The following is an 18,413-nucleotide window of genomic DNA, read 5'->3' on the forward strand; positions in this document are numbered from 1 at the left end:
TTGAAGCCGCCAGAGTGATTGGCCTTTATGAAAGTGGAAGCGGCGAGCTCCTTAAGTGTGTGTGTGTGTGTGTGTGTGTGTAGCTCTTTGCCTCCTGTGCTCTTTTGCTTTTGATACCAGTAAAGGTCACAATGTGGCACAGTACATGTGACTTACATCTCTATAGTTAAGTCAATAAAATGTGCAGTGAATGTTGGTTATCTGAAAATGAAAAAAGTCAACAAACAACTTTATTTTGGGACATTTATCATGTCATTACCGTGTGTGTCGGGAATCATTTTCCTTAATGTTGGAAGTTGGAAATGTGAGGATTTAAGAGTGCAGATTTTGACACATAGGTTTTTACTCGCACCAACAACAGGCTCATTTAATAAAACCTCTCCTTGATTAAGACAACCTTTGAACTCTGAAACTGTTCCCTCTCTCGCACCAAAGTCCAGAGAGAAAAGCTGTGTTTTTTGAGCTGCTGCTTCATTATCTGTGTCTGAGCCACTTGGGTAAATTTAAACAAAGACCAAACACCATCCATCCATCTTCTATCACTTTATCCTCCACATGAGGGTCGCGGGGGGGAGCCGTGCCAATCTCAGTTGACGTAGGTGCGATAGGCGGGGTTCACGCCCTGGACAGTTCGCCAGTCCATCTCAGAGCCAATTTCAAACACCAAACTCACAAAGTAACACTTTTTAGTTTAGTGATGGAGGCAGCAGTAGATGAACTAAATTGTTGGTTTTCTCTATGGACTTTGGTGCGGGGAGTTTGTACAGTTTACAAAGCAACACAAACTTCAATTTCCACTCAGAAAAGTCTGTAGCAAATATAATCTCAAATTATCTTAGACAGTTGTAGATTATATTCAGTAAGCTTTTTATCAAGAGGTTCTCACTGTGTCCCCACTGGCAGCCATGTTCGATGTTTGTGTGTGAGGTGAAGGTGTACAAGTGTAATAAATGCAGAATAAAAGGTTGAATAAAGATAGACTTCAGGAACACGCTCAGCACTAATGTGTGAGACATTTTACTTGTTACTTCAGTTGTCAGCTGAATCAGCAGAATGACAGTTTTCTCATGAAAAAGGGGGAGGAAGAGACGGAAGTACCGCACCAGATATGAGTCCTGTGACCTCACCATTGAGATCTGAAAGCTGCGTCTGTGCGCTTTCACACACAGGACGGGGTCTGGCAGGTCCAACCCTCCCTCCTTCCCTCTCTTCCCCCACACGCTACTGGGTACGTGGTCCTTAGCTGGTGGACCCTCTCTGCCTCTACCATCTACAGTATTGATCCTCTGTCTCATCAACAACTCCATTAGACTGCACAGGATAAGGAATTGCACTGAAATTCAGCCTGCATTTCACTTATTAAAAAGGGGAGGAGGAGGAGTGCTGAAGTGCATCTCTGTGCAGTTTAAATAAGCATGAAAATAGTGTGTTATTGACTTTAGACAAGGTTTTTCTGGTCAGTGGCACAGTGGCTTGCCTTTGTGCCAAGATAGCACAACAATGCACTGACCACACGTCATTTTACCTAAGCCTCAAAATCTTGTCTGTCTGGACTTTTTTGCCTATTTTAACCATGTCCTGTGAGTAAGTGCTTTGGCCAATTTTTCCAGAATAACTTTCAATATCTGGCAGTTATTTACAATGTACTGCGTGTTAAAATAGTGTGTTAACCATTTAAAATGAAGAAAAACAAAAGTTGTACAATCTCCAAAAACAAGCAAACAAATTGAAAAAAACTCTGTAAATACGCTGATTCGCCGGCTTCCTGCAACAGCGCGAGGGAAATGACTCAAATAACCACACGTTGGCTTTGACTTGCAACCTCTCAGCTTTCAGAGACAGTTGAAATGTTTCCGATAGCACAAACCGTCGCATAGTTACGTTAATGCAAAGTGCGCTTGCACAAATGTTTTGTCTGCAATGCGTTCCGTGTTCAAGGGTTAAGACCAACACACACACACTGGTGCACCGACACAATCTGGGCTCTGGATGTAAAATTGAATTTGTTGGTAAGACTTTGCGCTTCATTGTGTGCCAAATTGCGCCAGTTTCCACCATGTCCACGCTACCCCACAGTACAGAGAACTGTGGGGTACTGATACTCTGTGGTTATTCATCAGGGAGATCTCCATCTAACTCACATATTTGACCAACTGTGCCTTTATCTGCTGTGTGTTTTGCTTCTGCTCTTACTTGTATGTGTTGCCACTTGTTGTGACATTTTCTTTCACAAATCAGAACATTCTGCACTCCAATATGTGGGGAGGGGGTTCTCTCAGGGCCACTGTCAAAGGAGATACATCCTGTAATATAATATTAAGAAGCTGTGTCTTTTTCTAACATATACTGTACATAAAGGTGATTTCTGCCAACAGACGATCTTTTTTTTTTTTTTTTTTTCCTTCTTTGCTTTCACTTTGCGTTCCCATAGCAACTCTTCAACTGCCAGGCCTTGAAGAAGCTAAGCATGCCTGATAACGACCTGTCCAACCTGCCCACCACCATAGCAAGCCTGGTCAACCTCAAAGAGCTGGACATCAGTAAAAATGGTAAGGAAATAAAAAAGGAAAGACACAGATGATTGATGCAGCCTGGAAAAACATACCAAAAGTAATAAACCTAAACACCTAAAAAATCAACTACGTTCAACTGTAGGTTACAATGATCAATCTTATTTCATGTATATATATATATATATATACATACATATGTATAAAAATAATATGCAAAATAGCACATTTTAGATGCTGCAAATTGAAACACTTAACCCTTGCGTGTCTGATTTCTTGAGCTGTAATTACGCGCTGATGTCATTTTCCTTCTCTGTGTCACAGGTATCCAGGAGTTTCCGGACAATATAAAATGCTGTAAAGGTCTGTCAGTGGTGGAGGCCAGTGTCAACCCTATCACCAAGTAATTGCCTGTTACCCTATATACACGGCTATACAACCATATCATCCATGTATTCCTTATGTTATTGTCATTTGTTATATCAACACCAGTGGCGGTTGCTGGTCTTTCAAACAGGGGAAGCTCATCTCACGCCCAGCTATTCATACATAAATGCTGTGAAACCGAAGTGCTATAATAGTGTTTTTTTATTTACAGTGTGTATGCTTAAACGAAAATGAGCTACATCACCGAGAAAATAACGACCAGATGTTTGTCTACAGACTTTCCTCACAAAATCCACACAAGACTGAGGCACAAAAGGTTCCACTGTCGTGTTATGTTTCTGCAACGTCAGTCAAAAACTGGCTCCGGCTTGATAGACAATTCCATCAATTGTCATGCAGAAGCAAGTCCATTGACTCCCAGAGTAGCTGAGCTTCCCTGGAAGTGACGTTTTTGCTGGATTTGTCCAATCAGCGTCGAGGAAAAAAAAGCTATTCTGTGTCGTTGTCTCATAGAGAACAGTTGAAGCTGAGCTTTAAGTGGTTTTATTGCGGAGGCTGCTACAGGAATACTAAAATCACGTAGTAAAAACAGCTGATTCTGAACAAACTAGTGACTGGTTGCATTTACATTTAGCAGACACTTTTATCCAAAGCCACTTGATAGTGCAGAGGTGGCTCCAAGTGCAGAAGGAGATTGTGCAGGGGAGGGGGTAAAGGTAAGAGCTAGGACACAAGAGGCCATTGGAAGAGCTGGGTCGCCCAGCTGTCATTCTGCCAGCGTGGAACGACACAGGAAAAGCTCTAATCGCGTTCTGGCGCACGTTTAGTATTGAGAAATAAACACAACTTTAGAGGAAGCAACGTTGTGGTGTTTGCCTTTCTCTCCTGTGTTGCTATTTATGGAGCTGGTGTAAAGTTAGTAACTTGTTTTCCTTGTTTTTGCTGCGTAATGTCCATGAAGCATAACGAGACTCAGCCACACAGTATACTGCAGACAGATGTGTGCGTGTGTGTGTGTGTGGGATGAGTCATCTGCGGGTTCACAGCAGCAAGCAATTTTTGCAGGGCTTGTTAGGGAAACATTGTCCATGTTATATTCCACTGAGGCCCTTCAAGGACACACTTTCTTTCTCTCTCTCTCTCTCTCTCTCTCTCACTCTCTCTCATATCCCAGACTCCCAGATGGTTTTACGCAGCTCCTGAATCTGACCCAGCTCTTCTTAAACGATGCCTTCCTGGAGTGTCTGCCGTCTAACTTTGGCAGGTAAACTTGTGTGTGTGTGTGTGTGTGTGTGTGTGTGTGTGTGTGCTCACAGGTGTAATAGGCGTGTGTTTCCAAAAACTCTCTCTCTATGGGGACCCACTTTTTAAACTGTCATGACCCAAAAATCACAATATAAATCATGGCAAGACGTAAAATCATGAATAATTTCCAAGAGATGTTAATTACAGCTTCATTCTATGCATGTTATTTAAAACATAAACACACAAATCTTTACAGGTTGGAAAATGTCTTTTATTTTAAAATTTTAATGTTTTTTTTTCCTCATTTACATCATTTGGCCCACTATTATTATTATTATTGTTCCTAGTTACAGTTTAAGTTTTAGTTTTTGTGCCTTCTGTTATCCAGACTCTCCAAACTACGGATCCTTGAGCTGAGAGAGAACCACCTGAAAAACATGCCAAAGTAAGATAAAGCACCATATGTGTCTGCGGCTGTTTGTCCAAACAAATACACACACACACACACACAGACACTGTACACAGACAGACAGAGAGAGAGAGATGTCCCATGTTACTAACAAGTGTATGTTCGCCTTCTCAAGCAAGATTACGATTATTAATCCCAGACAGGTGTTCATAAATACCGGGGAAGCCTGTTAGAACAGCAGTGTGTTCAAGTGTTTTTAGTTCATTTTAATGCAACGGAATAATCACATAACCACAGACAGAGAAAGCGCAGGGCGGTGTTCAAGGCTACAAGTAGTCTGCAGTAAATAGTCATAATAATAATCATTGGAAGAAGAGTGCACAAGTAACGTACGCAAAGAAACGCTTCAAGGCAAAAGGCCCGGTGTTGCAAATGTATGAAAATGTAACCGTTGTATTGTTCCTCTCCTCTCAGGTCCATCCACAGACTGACACAGTTGGAGAGGTTGGATCTGGGTAGCAATGAATTTTCTGAAATGGTGAGAATGACTGTGGTCATATTGTTTTGTTATGTTATAGTCGCTGTGCATTAAGTATTAAGAATCACAGTGGAATACAACAGTTTCATGAAAAGAGAAAAAAAACAAAACCTCTGGAGACACTTAACACATTTTTGGTGCCATGAATAATCATAATTTATGTTTTGTCACTTAATATTCATTATATTTTTAAAGTATCTAATTATATACATCAACTATATACTTTTTTTGTGTCTGATACCACAGTCCTGAGTATTTGCTCATATCAGTATCAGTCGGATACAGTCTTTGTTGCAAAGTTACACCGGTCTGGTTTGTTTTTTTCTTTTTTTATCTTAACATAATTCCACAGAGTTCACATGATCACTGCCTCCTTCACCTGCAGTCAGGTCACATGATCTTGGTGGCATAAATCTCTATTTTGTTAGTTACCTTTTTTATTCAGTCAAAATGATCTTTTCACTCACATCTTTCTTCCCATCCTTAACATAACTTCTCTTTATCTCACCATTTTAACTCACAAAAACTCAATGTTTACTTTCTTGCTTCAGATGCTGGTTTAAGATTTAACTAGAGATCACTCCAGCACATTATGTGACCAGCTAGCAAAATCATATCAAGTTTTTAGTTGCTTTTCTTCATATATCACACATTTTAAAATGCTTTTGTGCAGACTCTTTCGGACTCTTCATAGATTCTACTATGAGCTAAACCTTTTTTCCAGACTTTTCAAGGTGTGAAAAACAGTGTTTCAAAATTCCATGAAGCCCCCTGTACAAAGGATATCAACAAGTCTGTGTTAAATCAGCCATTTATGTGACATTTAGGGTTTTCAGATCATATTGTCAACATGTTTATGTTTCTCACATACTAATTATGGTATAGACACATCCTTACATATGTCAACTCACTGTTTAATCACTCTGTCTGTTCCTTTACGTGTGTGTTAGCCAGAGGTTTTGGAACAAATCCACAACTTGAAGGAGCTGTGGCTGGATAACAACTCTCTTCAGTCTATACCAGGGGTAAGACGTGTGTGTGTGTGTGTGTGTGTGACAAAAAGCAGCACTGGGAATAATTGAATGCCATTCTGCTTAAACATGTTTTGCCACGCTGCCTGTTTTTTGTCATTTGGTTGTCTCCTCCTCCCTTTGTCTCCTCGTCTCTCGTCTCTGCAGTCGTTAGGGAAGCTTCGTCAGTTGCGGTATCTGGACTTGGCTAAGAATCGCATTGAGACGTTGGACACAGACGTCTCAGGCTGTGAGGCCTTAGAGGACCTGCTGCTGTCCTCCAACATGCTTCAGCACCTCCCTGACTCTTTAGGTACACACACACACGTAATTACACACATATACAACTACACACAACCAATATCTGTGCAACAGTGTCTCTCAAAAAGAACATGACACCAAGTCCATTGACTCAAAAGATGTAAATCTTTCAAACTGGGTCACATTACGATGGAGTATTAAGACAAACTGAAAAGAAAACGAGAATAAAGACATAATTTTATGAGAATAAGTCGTAATATTTCGAGAATAAAGTCGTAATTTTATGAGAATAAAGTTGTAATATTATGAGAATAAAGTCATAATCTTATGTGAATAAAGTCGTAATTTTATGAGAATAACGTTGTAATATTATGAGAATAAAGTCATAATCTTATGTGAATAAAGTCGTAATATGATGAGAATAAAGGCATAATTTTACAATAATAAAGTCATAATTTTACAAGAATAAAGTTGTAATTTTATGAGAATAAAGACGTCATTTTACGAGAATAAAGTCATAATATTATGAGAATAAAGTCGGAATTTTCTCTCAAATTCTCTCAATTTTATTCTCAAGAGATTAAGCCTATATTCTCATATTACGACTTTATTCTCGAATGATTCCGACTTTATTCTGATAATATTACAACTTTATTCTCAAATAATAACAACTATATTCTCCAAAGATTTCGACTTTATTGTCATAATACTATGACTTTATTCTTGAGTTTGGCCCTAATACTCCAACCTAACATGTAAATAAACCAAATGACTTATACAAATATACTTATGGGTATACCTAAGTGTATTTTTTGCCTCCGAACGTTACACGCTGGACCTTTAGTGCAGTAGCTGTTCTCTGTGGTTTTCAAATGATGCTCTAACAGGAATTAATGTAACGTTTTGTTTGGGGCTATTTTCAGTGTCTCTGATGAACATGCATTAGGTTTGCTGGGGAATAATTATGGCAGGGTGGCACGATGGTGTGTGTGTGCATGTGTGTGTGGGAGTAAATCAAAATAAACTGTGGTGCCCATGGTAATGAAGGACTCGATGGTGTTTCTGATACAGTTTGTAGCCAACGCTGATGTTCTTTGGTGAAGAGGAATAAGCCTGTGAACACTTTGGGCGACACAGGCAGCCTTTGATGGAAAGCATCAGGTTTATTTTGGGGTTGTGTTCACACAAAGAAGACGTTTTAAATTACCACGGCTCCCTGCTATGATATTAATAACTGGTATTTCAGACCACAGTGTGCTGTGTTTGTGTCTTTGACGAGAAACCACATCTTCACGATGCGATGTGTGCTTCTGTGGAACAGGGATGTTGAAGAAGCTGACAACTCTGAAGGTGGACGACAATCAGCTGACCTCACTGCCCAACACCATTGGGAGGTATGATACGACACACACACACATCAAAACACACAAATAAAATAATCGCACCTAAACCGTACCATTGTATCTTCTGTCAGGAGGGGATGATTGTACATTTTTTGTTGGGTTGTTGTTGTTTTCCTTGTTGACTACTGTTAGCTGCTGTGTTGTTATACTGGCTGATGATTGGGGGGTTCTGTGTGTTATGTTTGCTGCGTTGCCGTGGCATTAGTCCGAAGCCCAAGCAAGGGTGAGTAACATTAGCCTCCTGGATCCAGGGGTGCGTTCAGAGACAGACAGATGTTCAAATGCGTTGCAGGTAGCAAGGAAATTACATGCAAACATGAATTCTGTCCAAAGTTAAAGGCACATACTGTGATAATTTGATCTTCGTGGTTTCCAAACTTTTTCAATATTTGGGTTGAAATCAAGTGCCTTGCTGAAAAAAAAAAACCCTCATGATTTGGAACCGCAGGAATGATTGCATGTAAAAAAAGATCACAGTTATTTTGAACAATTCTCATTATCATCCATCACAGTTGTATAAGCTGCTGCTTGGGGGCCCCCTGATCAGCAGGGGTCCTCCAGAGAAAACAGCAGAAAAAAAAACATTTTTACAAAGAAATCGAGATATTTTTAGATATATTTGAATATCTAAATAGTGTTGCGCTGAAGTGATTTGGTTTGATTGAGTTGAAGATTTTGCTTATTTAGTGCACAATTCTAGTACAGTTCTAAAGCAAAGGAATTAAACTGGTTTATTTGTTTAATTTAAATTCAGTGTCACCACACTGGATACAAAAGTGCAAATTAATACTTGGCCCTCTAAGGTTAAAAAACACTGGTTTGGAAGTAAATCAAATTCACTTTAGGGCCCCAACACTGGACCAACACTGGTTTTAAATTAATTTACAGTATTCAATTATGTTGCTTTAAAAAAGAAAGGAATTTGTCAGTCAAACATTCTGAAGTCTTTACATGTGTCACTGAATAGTCTGTGCATGTTTAACTTCATGGTTGATAGAACTGAGAGGAAAGACAACCCAAACAATTACCATCAGTTTTGGGTTTAGAATAATCTGATTCCGTGTCTGTTTACTCTTCATAGAGACAAACCAGAGTGAATCTGTGATGGATTATATCTTCTAAAAACACTGCAGATTTTGTTAAACAGTCAACTGAACACTCTTTGCAACGCATTTGTATCTGAACACTGGAAAAAAACAAACATTTTGTCTTCCTGAACAAGTCCCAGATTTTAGGCTCAATAAACAGCATTGTAGATGCATTATTTCCCCTCGGGATCCTTTGTATTACCTCATCAGTATGAACTGTACTTATGATGTTTATGTGTGTGTTTTTACTGAACAACAATAATAATAATAATTAATTATCCCATTATAACCCTTCTGTTTATGCAAAACATGAGTCTATATTCCCATTTGAGATGTTATAAAAAGCTTTATTTACTTAAAGTCCTTGTGTAGAATGTTTGCCTTTATCTTACCAATATTACAGTGTGTATATATCTAAGTTATTGAAGTTACTGTTCATCTATCACCATTTTTAGTTTCAGAGAAAGAACAAGTCGAGTCCAGTCTTTTCTTCTTTGCTGTTTTATGGCAGTGAGCATCTGTAATGTTGCCTTTCTGCTGCCTGCTCCCTCTCTTTTTTTTGCACACCTCATTCCTTTATTTCAAAGTTAAGTTGTAAGCTCTATTTTCAGTTTTTTCAGTCCTTGATCTTTCCAGGCCATTGTTGTGTTACGTCACAGCTGTGAAATGGGTCACGATATACATTATACTGTACATGTCTCTGAGTTTATGCTGGTGTGAAGCTTTATTTTGCTCATTTTAGCTACATTTCTGAAGTGATCTCGTGCAGCGGGCGTGAGGTCAGAGGCACAGAGAAGAGACTGCGTTGTTGTCCCATCTTTAAGTGGCTTATCGGAGTCTGAGATCAGGTGCAGCTTCTTCTTTGCCTCTTTTTGGAGTAAAGCATACAGAACTAGAGACCCGGAGATTGATGCTTTATACCGACTTTATACCACCTTTCTCTGGGAGCTTTGGGGACTGACTGTCTCAACCACCGTGTGGCAGACCTGAGTCCTGAGTGGGAGTGACTTTAAAGCAGAACTTTAAAGCAGGAGTTTAACTTTCTTGCTGAGTCACTGGAACACATTAGTATACTTTGAGAGCTCCAAAGAGAGATGTGAATGTGTAAAATGACCCACTGATGTTTCATTTTGGGAAACCACAGGGCATCTAAAAAAAAATCATACAAGGAGAGATTAAAAGTCTAGGCCACGCGGTTTGGTGCAGGGGTTAGAAACCAGGTTTCCTCCCACAGTCCAAACATGGGCAGATTTGGAGATTAGGTAAATTGGACACTCTTAATTGACTGTAGGTGTGAGTATGTGAGTGGATGGTTATTTGTCTCTATGTGTCCCTGTGATGGACGGGTGACCTGTCCAGGGTGTACCCCGCCTTTCACCCTATGTCAGCTGGGATTGGCACCAGCGACCCCATGACCCTCATGTGGAGGATAAAGCGGTAAAAGATGGAGATCAAAAGTCTCATTTGGCACATTCAGTTCGTGCTTGGGAGATATTTTTCTCCTCCATCTATATTTAGTTTTAAGTAGAAATAAAAATGCCTGAAGGAAAAACTATTCTCTCATTTCCTCTTCTCTACCTTACTCTCTTCTCCTCTCCTCTCCTCTGTCGCACCGTATGGTGGCCCAGATGGTCCGGTCCACTAGGAATAATAATAGCAGACTAATGCAATGTTAACAGTGACAGTACGTTTATGTAAAACTGTTGTCTCATTAGCATTAGCCGGCTGGAAGCGTGCTGAAAGGCCAGTGATGGCAGTGAGGGTCGGGCTGGAGGCCGGTGAGGGTCATGTTTAAGGCCGGCTTTGGATGTTACTGTGAATCCTGAAGATGAGATTGAAAAATGAGGATTAGTGGACATCAAATTAAATCAGATTAATTCCTGATTTAGTGTAATTTATGAGTAATGGCTTAATGAATTGATTGAGTATTATTATTATTATTATTATTATAAAATTATTATTATTATTGCAACTGTCCCAAGTCAGATTTTTCCTACTCATCATAACATATTAAAGGAGACGACTGGCATTATTATGTATTTTTTTATTTTTATTATTATTATTATTGTTATTATTGTCAACAAATCCCCTAAAAAAAAGACTAAAACCAGACTTTAAGACACCCTCACGTTGTCAGTGACTGACTATGTAAATCAGTGAAAGGTTAAAAAATGAAGTTTAATTTTAAGCCTCAGTAAACTGCTTAAACAGCTGTGCATTCCAGCTCCAAACACACTATTAACACCGCGGTGAATAGTGCATTGTTTTCCAGCTCGAGATTAAAAAACATTTTGTGCACTGACGAGCAGCGGGATGTGGGATGAACTAAAAATAAACGACACAGCTTGTGTTCATGTTAATGAAGTAGCATGAAACCCAGTGCAACAATGGAGCTCACTGATTTGTTTTAGTTTTTTGTAGTTTTTGGGACAATAACGGAGCGATATACAGTATGGCGACAGAAACATCACCTGAGAGGGAACTGACTCATTTGTGGTTTCAGTCTAACCAGAGGATTTGCTGACATTAAGAAAAAAAAGAGTAGCACCTCCCTTACCCTTTAATGCCCCGTACAGCTTAAGTGATCTAGTGTTGTACAGTAGCAGAGACTTTGCAGCCTGAAGGATGATTTCCTGTGTGTGTCATTTTCTCTGTATCTCTTTCCGTCTGTCTGTTTATTTCATGCAGTCTGTCTCTGTTGGAGGAGTTGGACTGTAGTTGTAATGAATTGGAGTCGTTGCCTCCCACCATCGGGTACCTGCACAGCCTGAGGACCTTCGCTGCTGATGAGAACTTCCTCACAGACCTGCCCCGGGAGGTATGGACATCACTCAATCCCTCACTCACTCACTCACTCACTCACTCACTCATTCACTCACTCACTCACTCACTCACTCACTCACTCACTCACTCATCTTCTACCCCTTTATCCTCCACATGAGGGTCACGGAGGGCGCTGATGCCAATCCCAGCTGACATAGGCTGTGGTACACCCTGGACATGACACCAGTCTATCACAGGGACACACAGAGACAAACAAACATCCACTCTCAAACCTACAGTCAAATTAGGGTGTCCAATTTGCCTAATTCCCAGAACTAAAACCATTAATTTAGTCTTAGTAATTTTACTAAGCTGTAATAGTTCCCTTTCGTACACATTTTTATCTCACTCTGAATCACTTTTAAATCAATAATTCACCATATTCACACAGTAAATCGTAAAAATTGCAAATCCCTTTTCAGCGAATCTGAAGATTTCCTGTCATTCCACTGTCGAAATGATGAGCAGCTCAAGAGACAACGCATGTATACATACAGTTCTCCTTTCAAAATAAAACAACACACTTCCTGCTCAGACTCTGCAATACTCTACAGCAGGGGTGTCAGATTTGATAATGTGAAGATTTTGCGGGGCAAATGGTCCATTCAGACCTTTTTTTTTTTCAACGGTAAAAGTTCCATACAAAGGCACTGTTTTATAAGAATTTTATTTTCATTGTCACAAATAGCATTTTTAAATGGCAATGTAACCAAATCTAAGCCACGCAGGAGTGAACAAATGGAAACAATATGGAGTCATTTTTTTCACCCACAGTAATTTTCCCCTTGTGGGATAAATAAAGTCTTATCTTATCTTATCTTATCTTATCTTATCTAATAGCTGGTAGAAATAGGAAACAGCCAACCCTAGCACTCAGTCTTTTCCCTGCACTGTAACCAGGTTGGATGGTTTGTTTGTGCGTTTCAGATCGGCAACTGCAAGAACGTGACAGTGATGTCGCTGCGCTCCAACAAACTGGAGTTTCTTCCTGATGAGATCGGACAGATGACCAAACTACGAGTCCTTAACCTCAGTGACAACAGGTACACACGCACACACACACTTACACACGTGTTTTTGCAACTATTCTGCACAGGGCACTTCCTGTAAAGACAGCAAACATTAACCATGACTAACCACAAGTCACCTTCAAAAAGCCCTTAACTTAACCAGTTACTCAGAAATGAGCTTTTGTCTTAAAGTCAGTGTTTCTGCTAGAGTTCACACACACACACACACACACACACATAGGCAACACTTTCTCAATGGCTGTTTTAGCTCCGTAACTGCTCTCATGGACTACAGTTACTATGGGAATGGATGGAATGTGTTGCCATAGTTACATGCTCTGCAGGCTGTACAGTGCGTGGGCAGAAGAAACATCTCTCTTTCCTTTCTCACCCCTCCCTCCCTCTCTCTCTCTCTCTCTCTCTCTCTCAGGTTAAAGAATCTACCATTTACCTTCACTAAGCTGAAGGACCTGGCAGCTTTGTGGCTTTCTGACAATCAGGTTTGTGTCCTTCTCCCTCCCACACCTTCACTGCACCTGCCCTCAAGGCAGCTGCACCAACACGCCACGCAATCCATATATTGATCAGAATACCGGACCCATTCTGTGGGTACACACTACACTATGTGCTGCTACTTGTCCTCAGTGTTAATTCAAACTCAACCTATCCTGCAGTGGCATAAAAGGAAAAGACTTTCAGAACCCTTATAACATCATGTCCTGAACTGTACGAGTGCTCTTGTGTCATTTATTTCCTGGTAGTTACTGGCAATGGGATTTGGTGCAGCGTGGATGTCGCTGTGATGCTTAATATTTCATAACATTGTCTGATTTACAATGAATTAGCATTTCTGCTCAATATGTAACGTCATCATTTCAACACTCGAGGTGATGTAAGCGCTCGACACACTTGATAAATGTCTCGCAGGCAGACTGATATCGTATAAATTCATGAATATTACACGAGCATCCAGGACAGTTTATGGAAGGTCTAATGTATTCCGTTTTACTTGCGCAACAAACATATATATACAAGGCAATATTAGGATGAGTGTGGCTGCAATATGGCTCATCGAGTACTTGTTTGGTTCGTAAATTATCACAAAATGTTGAAAATTGTGTACCAAACCTGGAAATGATGATGTTCTTGAATGTCTTGTTTTGTCCACAAACTATAATGATCTAGTTTTAGTGATTTCTTTGTTATATGGAGCAAAGAAACCAGAAAATATTCACATTTAAGAAGATGAAACATCAGTAAACTTGACGTTTAATTTAGTTATCAATGAATAATCGAGTAATTGTTGTAGCCCTAAAGATTAGTGGGTCACAAAATGTCAAAATAGTGCGAAAAACCAATATTTGTTCATTGTGGTCTCGTTTTGTACTGATAACAATAATACTGTGCCAATACAGTTTAACTAAAAATATACTACATGTCTCAGTTTATGGTGATTTTACTGTCTCCACATATTCTTATTTTTCTGATAAAGAATTTTATCTATACGGCATACACTGCATATCATCTCCCTAATGATTTTGGAAATTGAAAATTGTCGTTTTTCTGCACCTGATCAACTTAAAAGACTTACTGTACATAAACTTTAAAAAAAATTTACCTAACCCTTTTTTTAAGTTTCAATGAAAGTTGCCTTGAGAATATTACTAAATAGCAATGTTTCTGTGTCCATGTTTGCAGTCCAAGGCTCTGATCCCTCTGCAGACAGAAGCCCACCCAGAAACCAAACAGAAGGTTCTGACCAACTACATGTTTCCTCAGCAACCACGACATGACGAGGGTACAACTGTGTGCTACTGTGTCTCTGTCTCATAGTGAAAGGACATTTGGAAACTGAATGTTTTATATTTAGACTGTCGTGTTGTGTGTCTTTGTGGTTCTCAAAACTTTTATAGCAAGTACCACCGGAGAAAGTACTGAGCTCTCGAAGTTACACCGCTATCACCGTTAAACGTCGATATACAGACATATGAGAGGATGTCTGGAACACACACTTATTGGGAAAATAACGTTTAATATGAAGGAATCAATGTGTCACATTATAACAAAATAACAAAGGCTTAGATCACTGGTTCTCACAGTTTTTATACCAAGTACTACAGGAGAAAGTACTGAGCTCTAGAAGTAACACCATTATCACCATTAAACGTTAAAATACAGTGGTGTAAATAGGTTAATTTGCTCTCTCATCATCCTCCTTTTCCTCACATATACTTCACACACAGGTATAGTGAAATTAGATCAAGAGATAAGGTATAATGCAATTTAATTTAATTTAATTTAATTTTATTTTATTTTATTTTATTTTATTTTATTTTATTTTATTTTATTTTATTTTATTTTATTTTATTTTATTTTATTTTATTTAACATTTTACGCACTCTGGTCAAAATTCCTCAGCTACACTGCGTTCACATACCCTCGTATATACAGTAGAATACCATCATAAAGTACCATCAGAGGAAGCTCGGGTACCACTGGTTGTCCTCTTCCTTGGGGTTCACGTTTAACGTAGAAGAAACTATACAATACACCAAACAATAAAACCACTATATGATACAGCAATATATGCATACAATTCAGAAAAATTACTAAATTATATAGAAAGGAAATATAGTAAGTAAATATGTGTGTGTGTGTGTGTGTGTGTGTGTGTGCAGATTACCAGTCGGACAGTGACAGCTTTAATCCTACTCTGTGGGAGGAGCAGAGACAGCAGAGGATGACTGTGGCCTTTGACTTTGAGGACAAGAAAGAAGAGGAGGACAACTCTGGGAAGGTCAAGGTCAGCTTTGTCTCTCTCTCTCTCTCTCTCTCTCTCTCTCTCTCTCTTTCTGTCTTCCTCCCTCTCTCTCCCTTTCTCTCTTTCTGTCTGTCTCTGTCTATAAAACAGTGTTATGACCTGGGGTTTCTCCAGTTGTTCATGTAAAGGTTCAGCGACATTATTATGTGCCCAAAAAACCTGGTCAGCTGACGACCTTAATAAACTGAATGACCAGGTTATTCGAACATATTACAAGATAACAATGCCAGGATTCATCTGACTCAAATGAAGGTGCAGAAAACATAATTTTCACACATGAATTGGCCACCACAGATTCCAGACCTTCACGTTTTGATTGAGAATCCTTGGGTGCTGTGCTGGAGAAAACTCAATTCTCCTGTCATAAATGCAAGACTATTATTATTATTTTGGGCTATTTGTTAATGTTTCTGTTCATGTTTTACATAAATGACCTTGGGGCACCTCCATTTCTTAGACTGAACCACAGTCTGTCATAGTCTTAAAAAGTCGTAAAATTGTTTTTAATTGGGCAACTAATTTTTTATTACTTTTTATTTCAACAGATTGGTCACGGATCTCGTTTACAAGGAATAGCTGGGAAATATAGTAGCATGAAAGTACAGAACGCATAAATTAAAATTAATGTCATTAATTTCATTATAAACTACACTTGCACACAGACAACCTGGACTCCAAAGCTTTAATCTTGTGCATTAACACATTTCCATCTCTATCTGCAGGTGGAGATAAACCTGAAGCGCTACCCAACACCCTACCCCGAGGACCTGAAGAACATGGTCAAGTCGGTGCAAAGCCTTGTGGGGAAAAGCGTACACGCCGGGCACCAGCACCACCACCAGCATCAGCAACAGCACCAGCATCAGCATCAGCATCAGCATCAACATCAACATCAGCATCAGCATCCGCACCAGCACCAGCTGAGCACAGGCACTGCCACGTCAGCAGGAACCAACATGGAACACTCGCACCTCAGCAAAGAACAGTATGAGCCGCCATGGCCGCTACCGCCTAAAGAGGTAGGAAACACAGACACACGTGCGCATGAATCTACAGATTAACAAGCATGACGCTTTTTAACCTCTGTTGTCGTTAAGTAAGGTGTCAGTACAATAGTGGCACGTGTGTTCTTACAGTATGTGCTGCAGGTAAAGGACAGGGAGCACAGGTTATCTGACATACTTTTTTTTATTTCTTTTGTCTATTCAGCTGATGTGTGACTCTGCGTACATTTGCCAGGTGACAGACAGAGAGATGCAGGACTTCTCTCAGTCTCAGCTCATGGATCAGGGATCAATGCATAACTCTGGCATCGACATTCCCAAGAGGAAAGATAAAGAGGATTTGACCGAGAGCTCAGAGGTTTGTTACAGAGTGTTCTGCACACTAACAGAGGATTTGCACTGGAGCAAGGGAGGACTGCAGCTATTCTTGTTGGGACTCTGCATTGGCTTCCACTTATTTGGACAGTTTAACCAAAACCTTATCCTCTAGGTCAAATCTTTAGTTGCTTTACTTTAGTTGAGTAGTTCATTTGAATCTGAGTCAAGAAATATCTTAATTCTTTTCTTTGTTGCGTGACACTTGGTCCTGTTAGCGTAACTGTTAGCAAAGATGGCGGACTCTTTACATTCTGGTAATGAGGTCCGACCCCCTACGAGTGGGTCTAAAAAGTACGGAATTTGCGTTGCAGTTTCGTCCCCTGGTCTAGTAATACAAAGCTAATCGGTGAAGTATTCCTTTAACTTAATTGATTTGAGTGTTACCAGAGTGTGAAAGTGGCTTTTGGTTTTCTCAAAATTTTCATTGTCATTGTCATTTCAAGTGCATGAGCTGAACTACTGGTCCTCATAAGGGTCAGTGTTTATACCAGAGAAGGTAAAAGTGCACACACGCGTGTGTTATCAGAGTACAGATCACACTACTGTACTGTTTACGAACCGTAATTGAACAAATCATGCTTCGCACACATCATAAAGCCTATAGAAGGTGATTTTCTCTTGGCTCACTGTCCGTCTGTCTGTGTGTCTTTGAGCAGGACTCGATGGGCGGCTCCCCCAACGACATCCGTATCTCTGACATGAGGCCCACCCTGGTGGAACCACCGATGTACAAACCTAAAGTGGTTCTGCTGGGAAAAGACAAGAAAGGTATGAATGCTGTACTTTGAACGCACCGCTGCATAGAGACAAACACACACGCATACATGTAGACACCAGACTAATAGAATGCATGTAGTGTACTGTAAAACACCGTGGGGCATGTTGTAAAAATGTACATTAATTAGTCATCGTGGCACGCAGATTATTCCACCACCTACAGTAAGAGAGGGAGGGAACACTACAGACGACCACGTGGGAATCTTCTTTTTAGAGTGTGAGGTGTGCAGCTTTCTTGCTAGCTTGACGTTTTGCTAGCTTGACTTCTTGCTAGCTTGACTTCTTGCTAGCTTGACGTCTTTTTTTGACGCCAAAGTTTGATCTGAGGCAAACATTACAAACCTGTTTAATCTCTTTTAAATAGGTTTATGACTTCAGCACTACAAGAGAATAATTCTCTCTCTTTCAAAAAAGAGCAGGTCATGTCGTGTTTCAGTGCAGTAGAGTCAGGCTTTGTTTTGTTGTTGAGATGCTATTTAACCACAAAATCACAATATGTCAGGCACCCACTTAGCCCTAACCCTCTACATTTGTAAGTGTAGGTTTCCCCTGATTCTTGTTGAGGCAGAGTGGTAGGTCAAAGTGTAAAGAATTCAGTTCAATAGTTCCCAGCCATAAAGCACACGATACAACAGTATAATAAATAAATAAAAGACTGCGTTCATAACCATGACACGGCAACGTTACAACACTCAAACTGTGGGTGAAGCAGCTCAGCGCATGGTCACAAGGAAACAAGCAACTGCCCT

The 18,413-nt window shown here is 39.9% G+C and overlaps 1 protein-coding gene across 12 annotated transcripts in view; it reads left to right on the forward strand.

The window, feature by feature from the left end:
• The window catches only part of lrrc7 (leucine rich repeat containing 7), a 107,709-nt gene that overhangs the window by 68,594 nt on the left and 20,702 nt on the right, over positions 1-18,413 (forward strand). For 7 of the 12 annotated variants that reach the window (XM_058638068.1, XM_058638070.1, XM_058638063.1 and 4 more), the window contains 17 exons: positions 2,432-2,549; positions 2,835-2,913; positions 4,072-4,161; positions 4,531-4,587; positions 5,026-5,089; positions 6,040-6,114; positions 6,268-6,412; positions 7,682-7,754; positions 7,969-7,986; positions 11,540-11,669; positions 12,602-12,717; positions 13,115-13,184; positions 14,383-14,482; positions 15,363-15,487; positions 16,228-16,524; positions 16,715-16,867; positions 17,544-17,655. In XM_058638068.1, coding sequence (XP_058494051.1) covers positions 2,432-2,549; positions 2,835-2,913; positions 4,072-4,161; positions 4,531-4,587; positions 5,026-5,089; positions 6,040-6,114; positions 6,268-6,412; positions 7,682-7,754; positions 7,969-7,986; positions 11,540-11,669; positions 12,602-12,717; positions 13,115-13,184; positions 14,383-14,482; positions 15,363-15,487; positions 16,228-16,524; positions 16,715-16,867; positions 17,544-17,655 — 1,822 coding nt within the window. The remainder of the gene's footprint in view (positions 1-2,431; positions 2,550-2,834; positions 2,914-4,071; positions 4,162-4,530; positions 4,588-5,025; positions 5,090-6,039; positions 6,115-6,267; positions 6,413-7,681; positions 7,755-7,968; positions 7,987-11,539; positions 11,670-12,601; positions 12,718-13,114; positions 13,185-14,382; positions 14,483-15,362; positions 15,488-16,227; positions 16,525-16,714; positions 16,868-17,543; positions 17,656-18,413) is intronic. The other 5 variants (XM_058638065.1, XM_058638075.1, XM_058638067.1 and 2 more) reach the window with 4 other exon arrangements.

This window comes from Solea solea, chromosome 9, assembly GCF_958295425.1.
Source record: "Solea solea chromosome 9, fSolSol10.1, whole genome shotgun sequence".
NCBI classification, from domain to species: Eukaryota; Metazoa; Chordata; class Actinopteri; order Pleuronectiformes; family Soleidae; genus Solea; species Solea solea.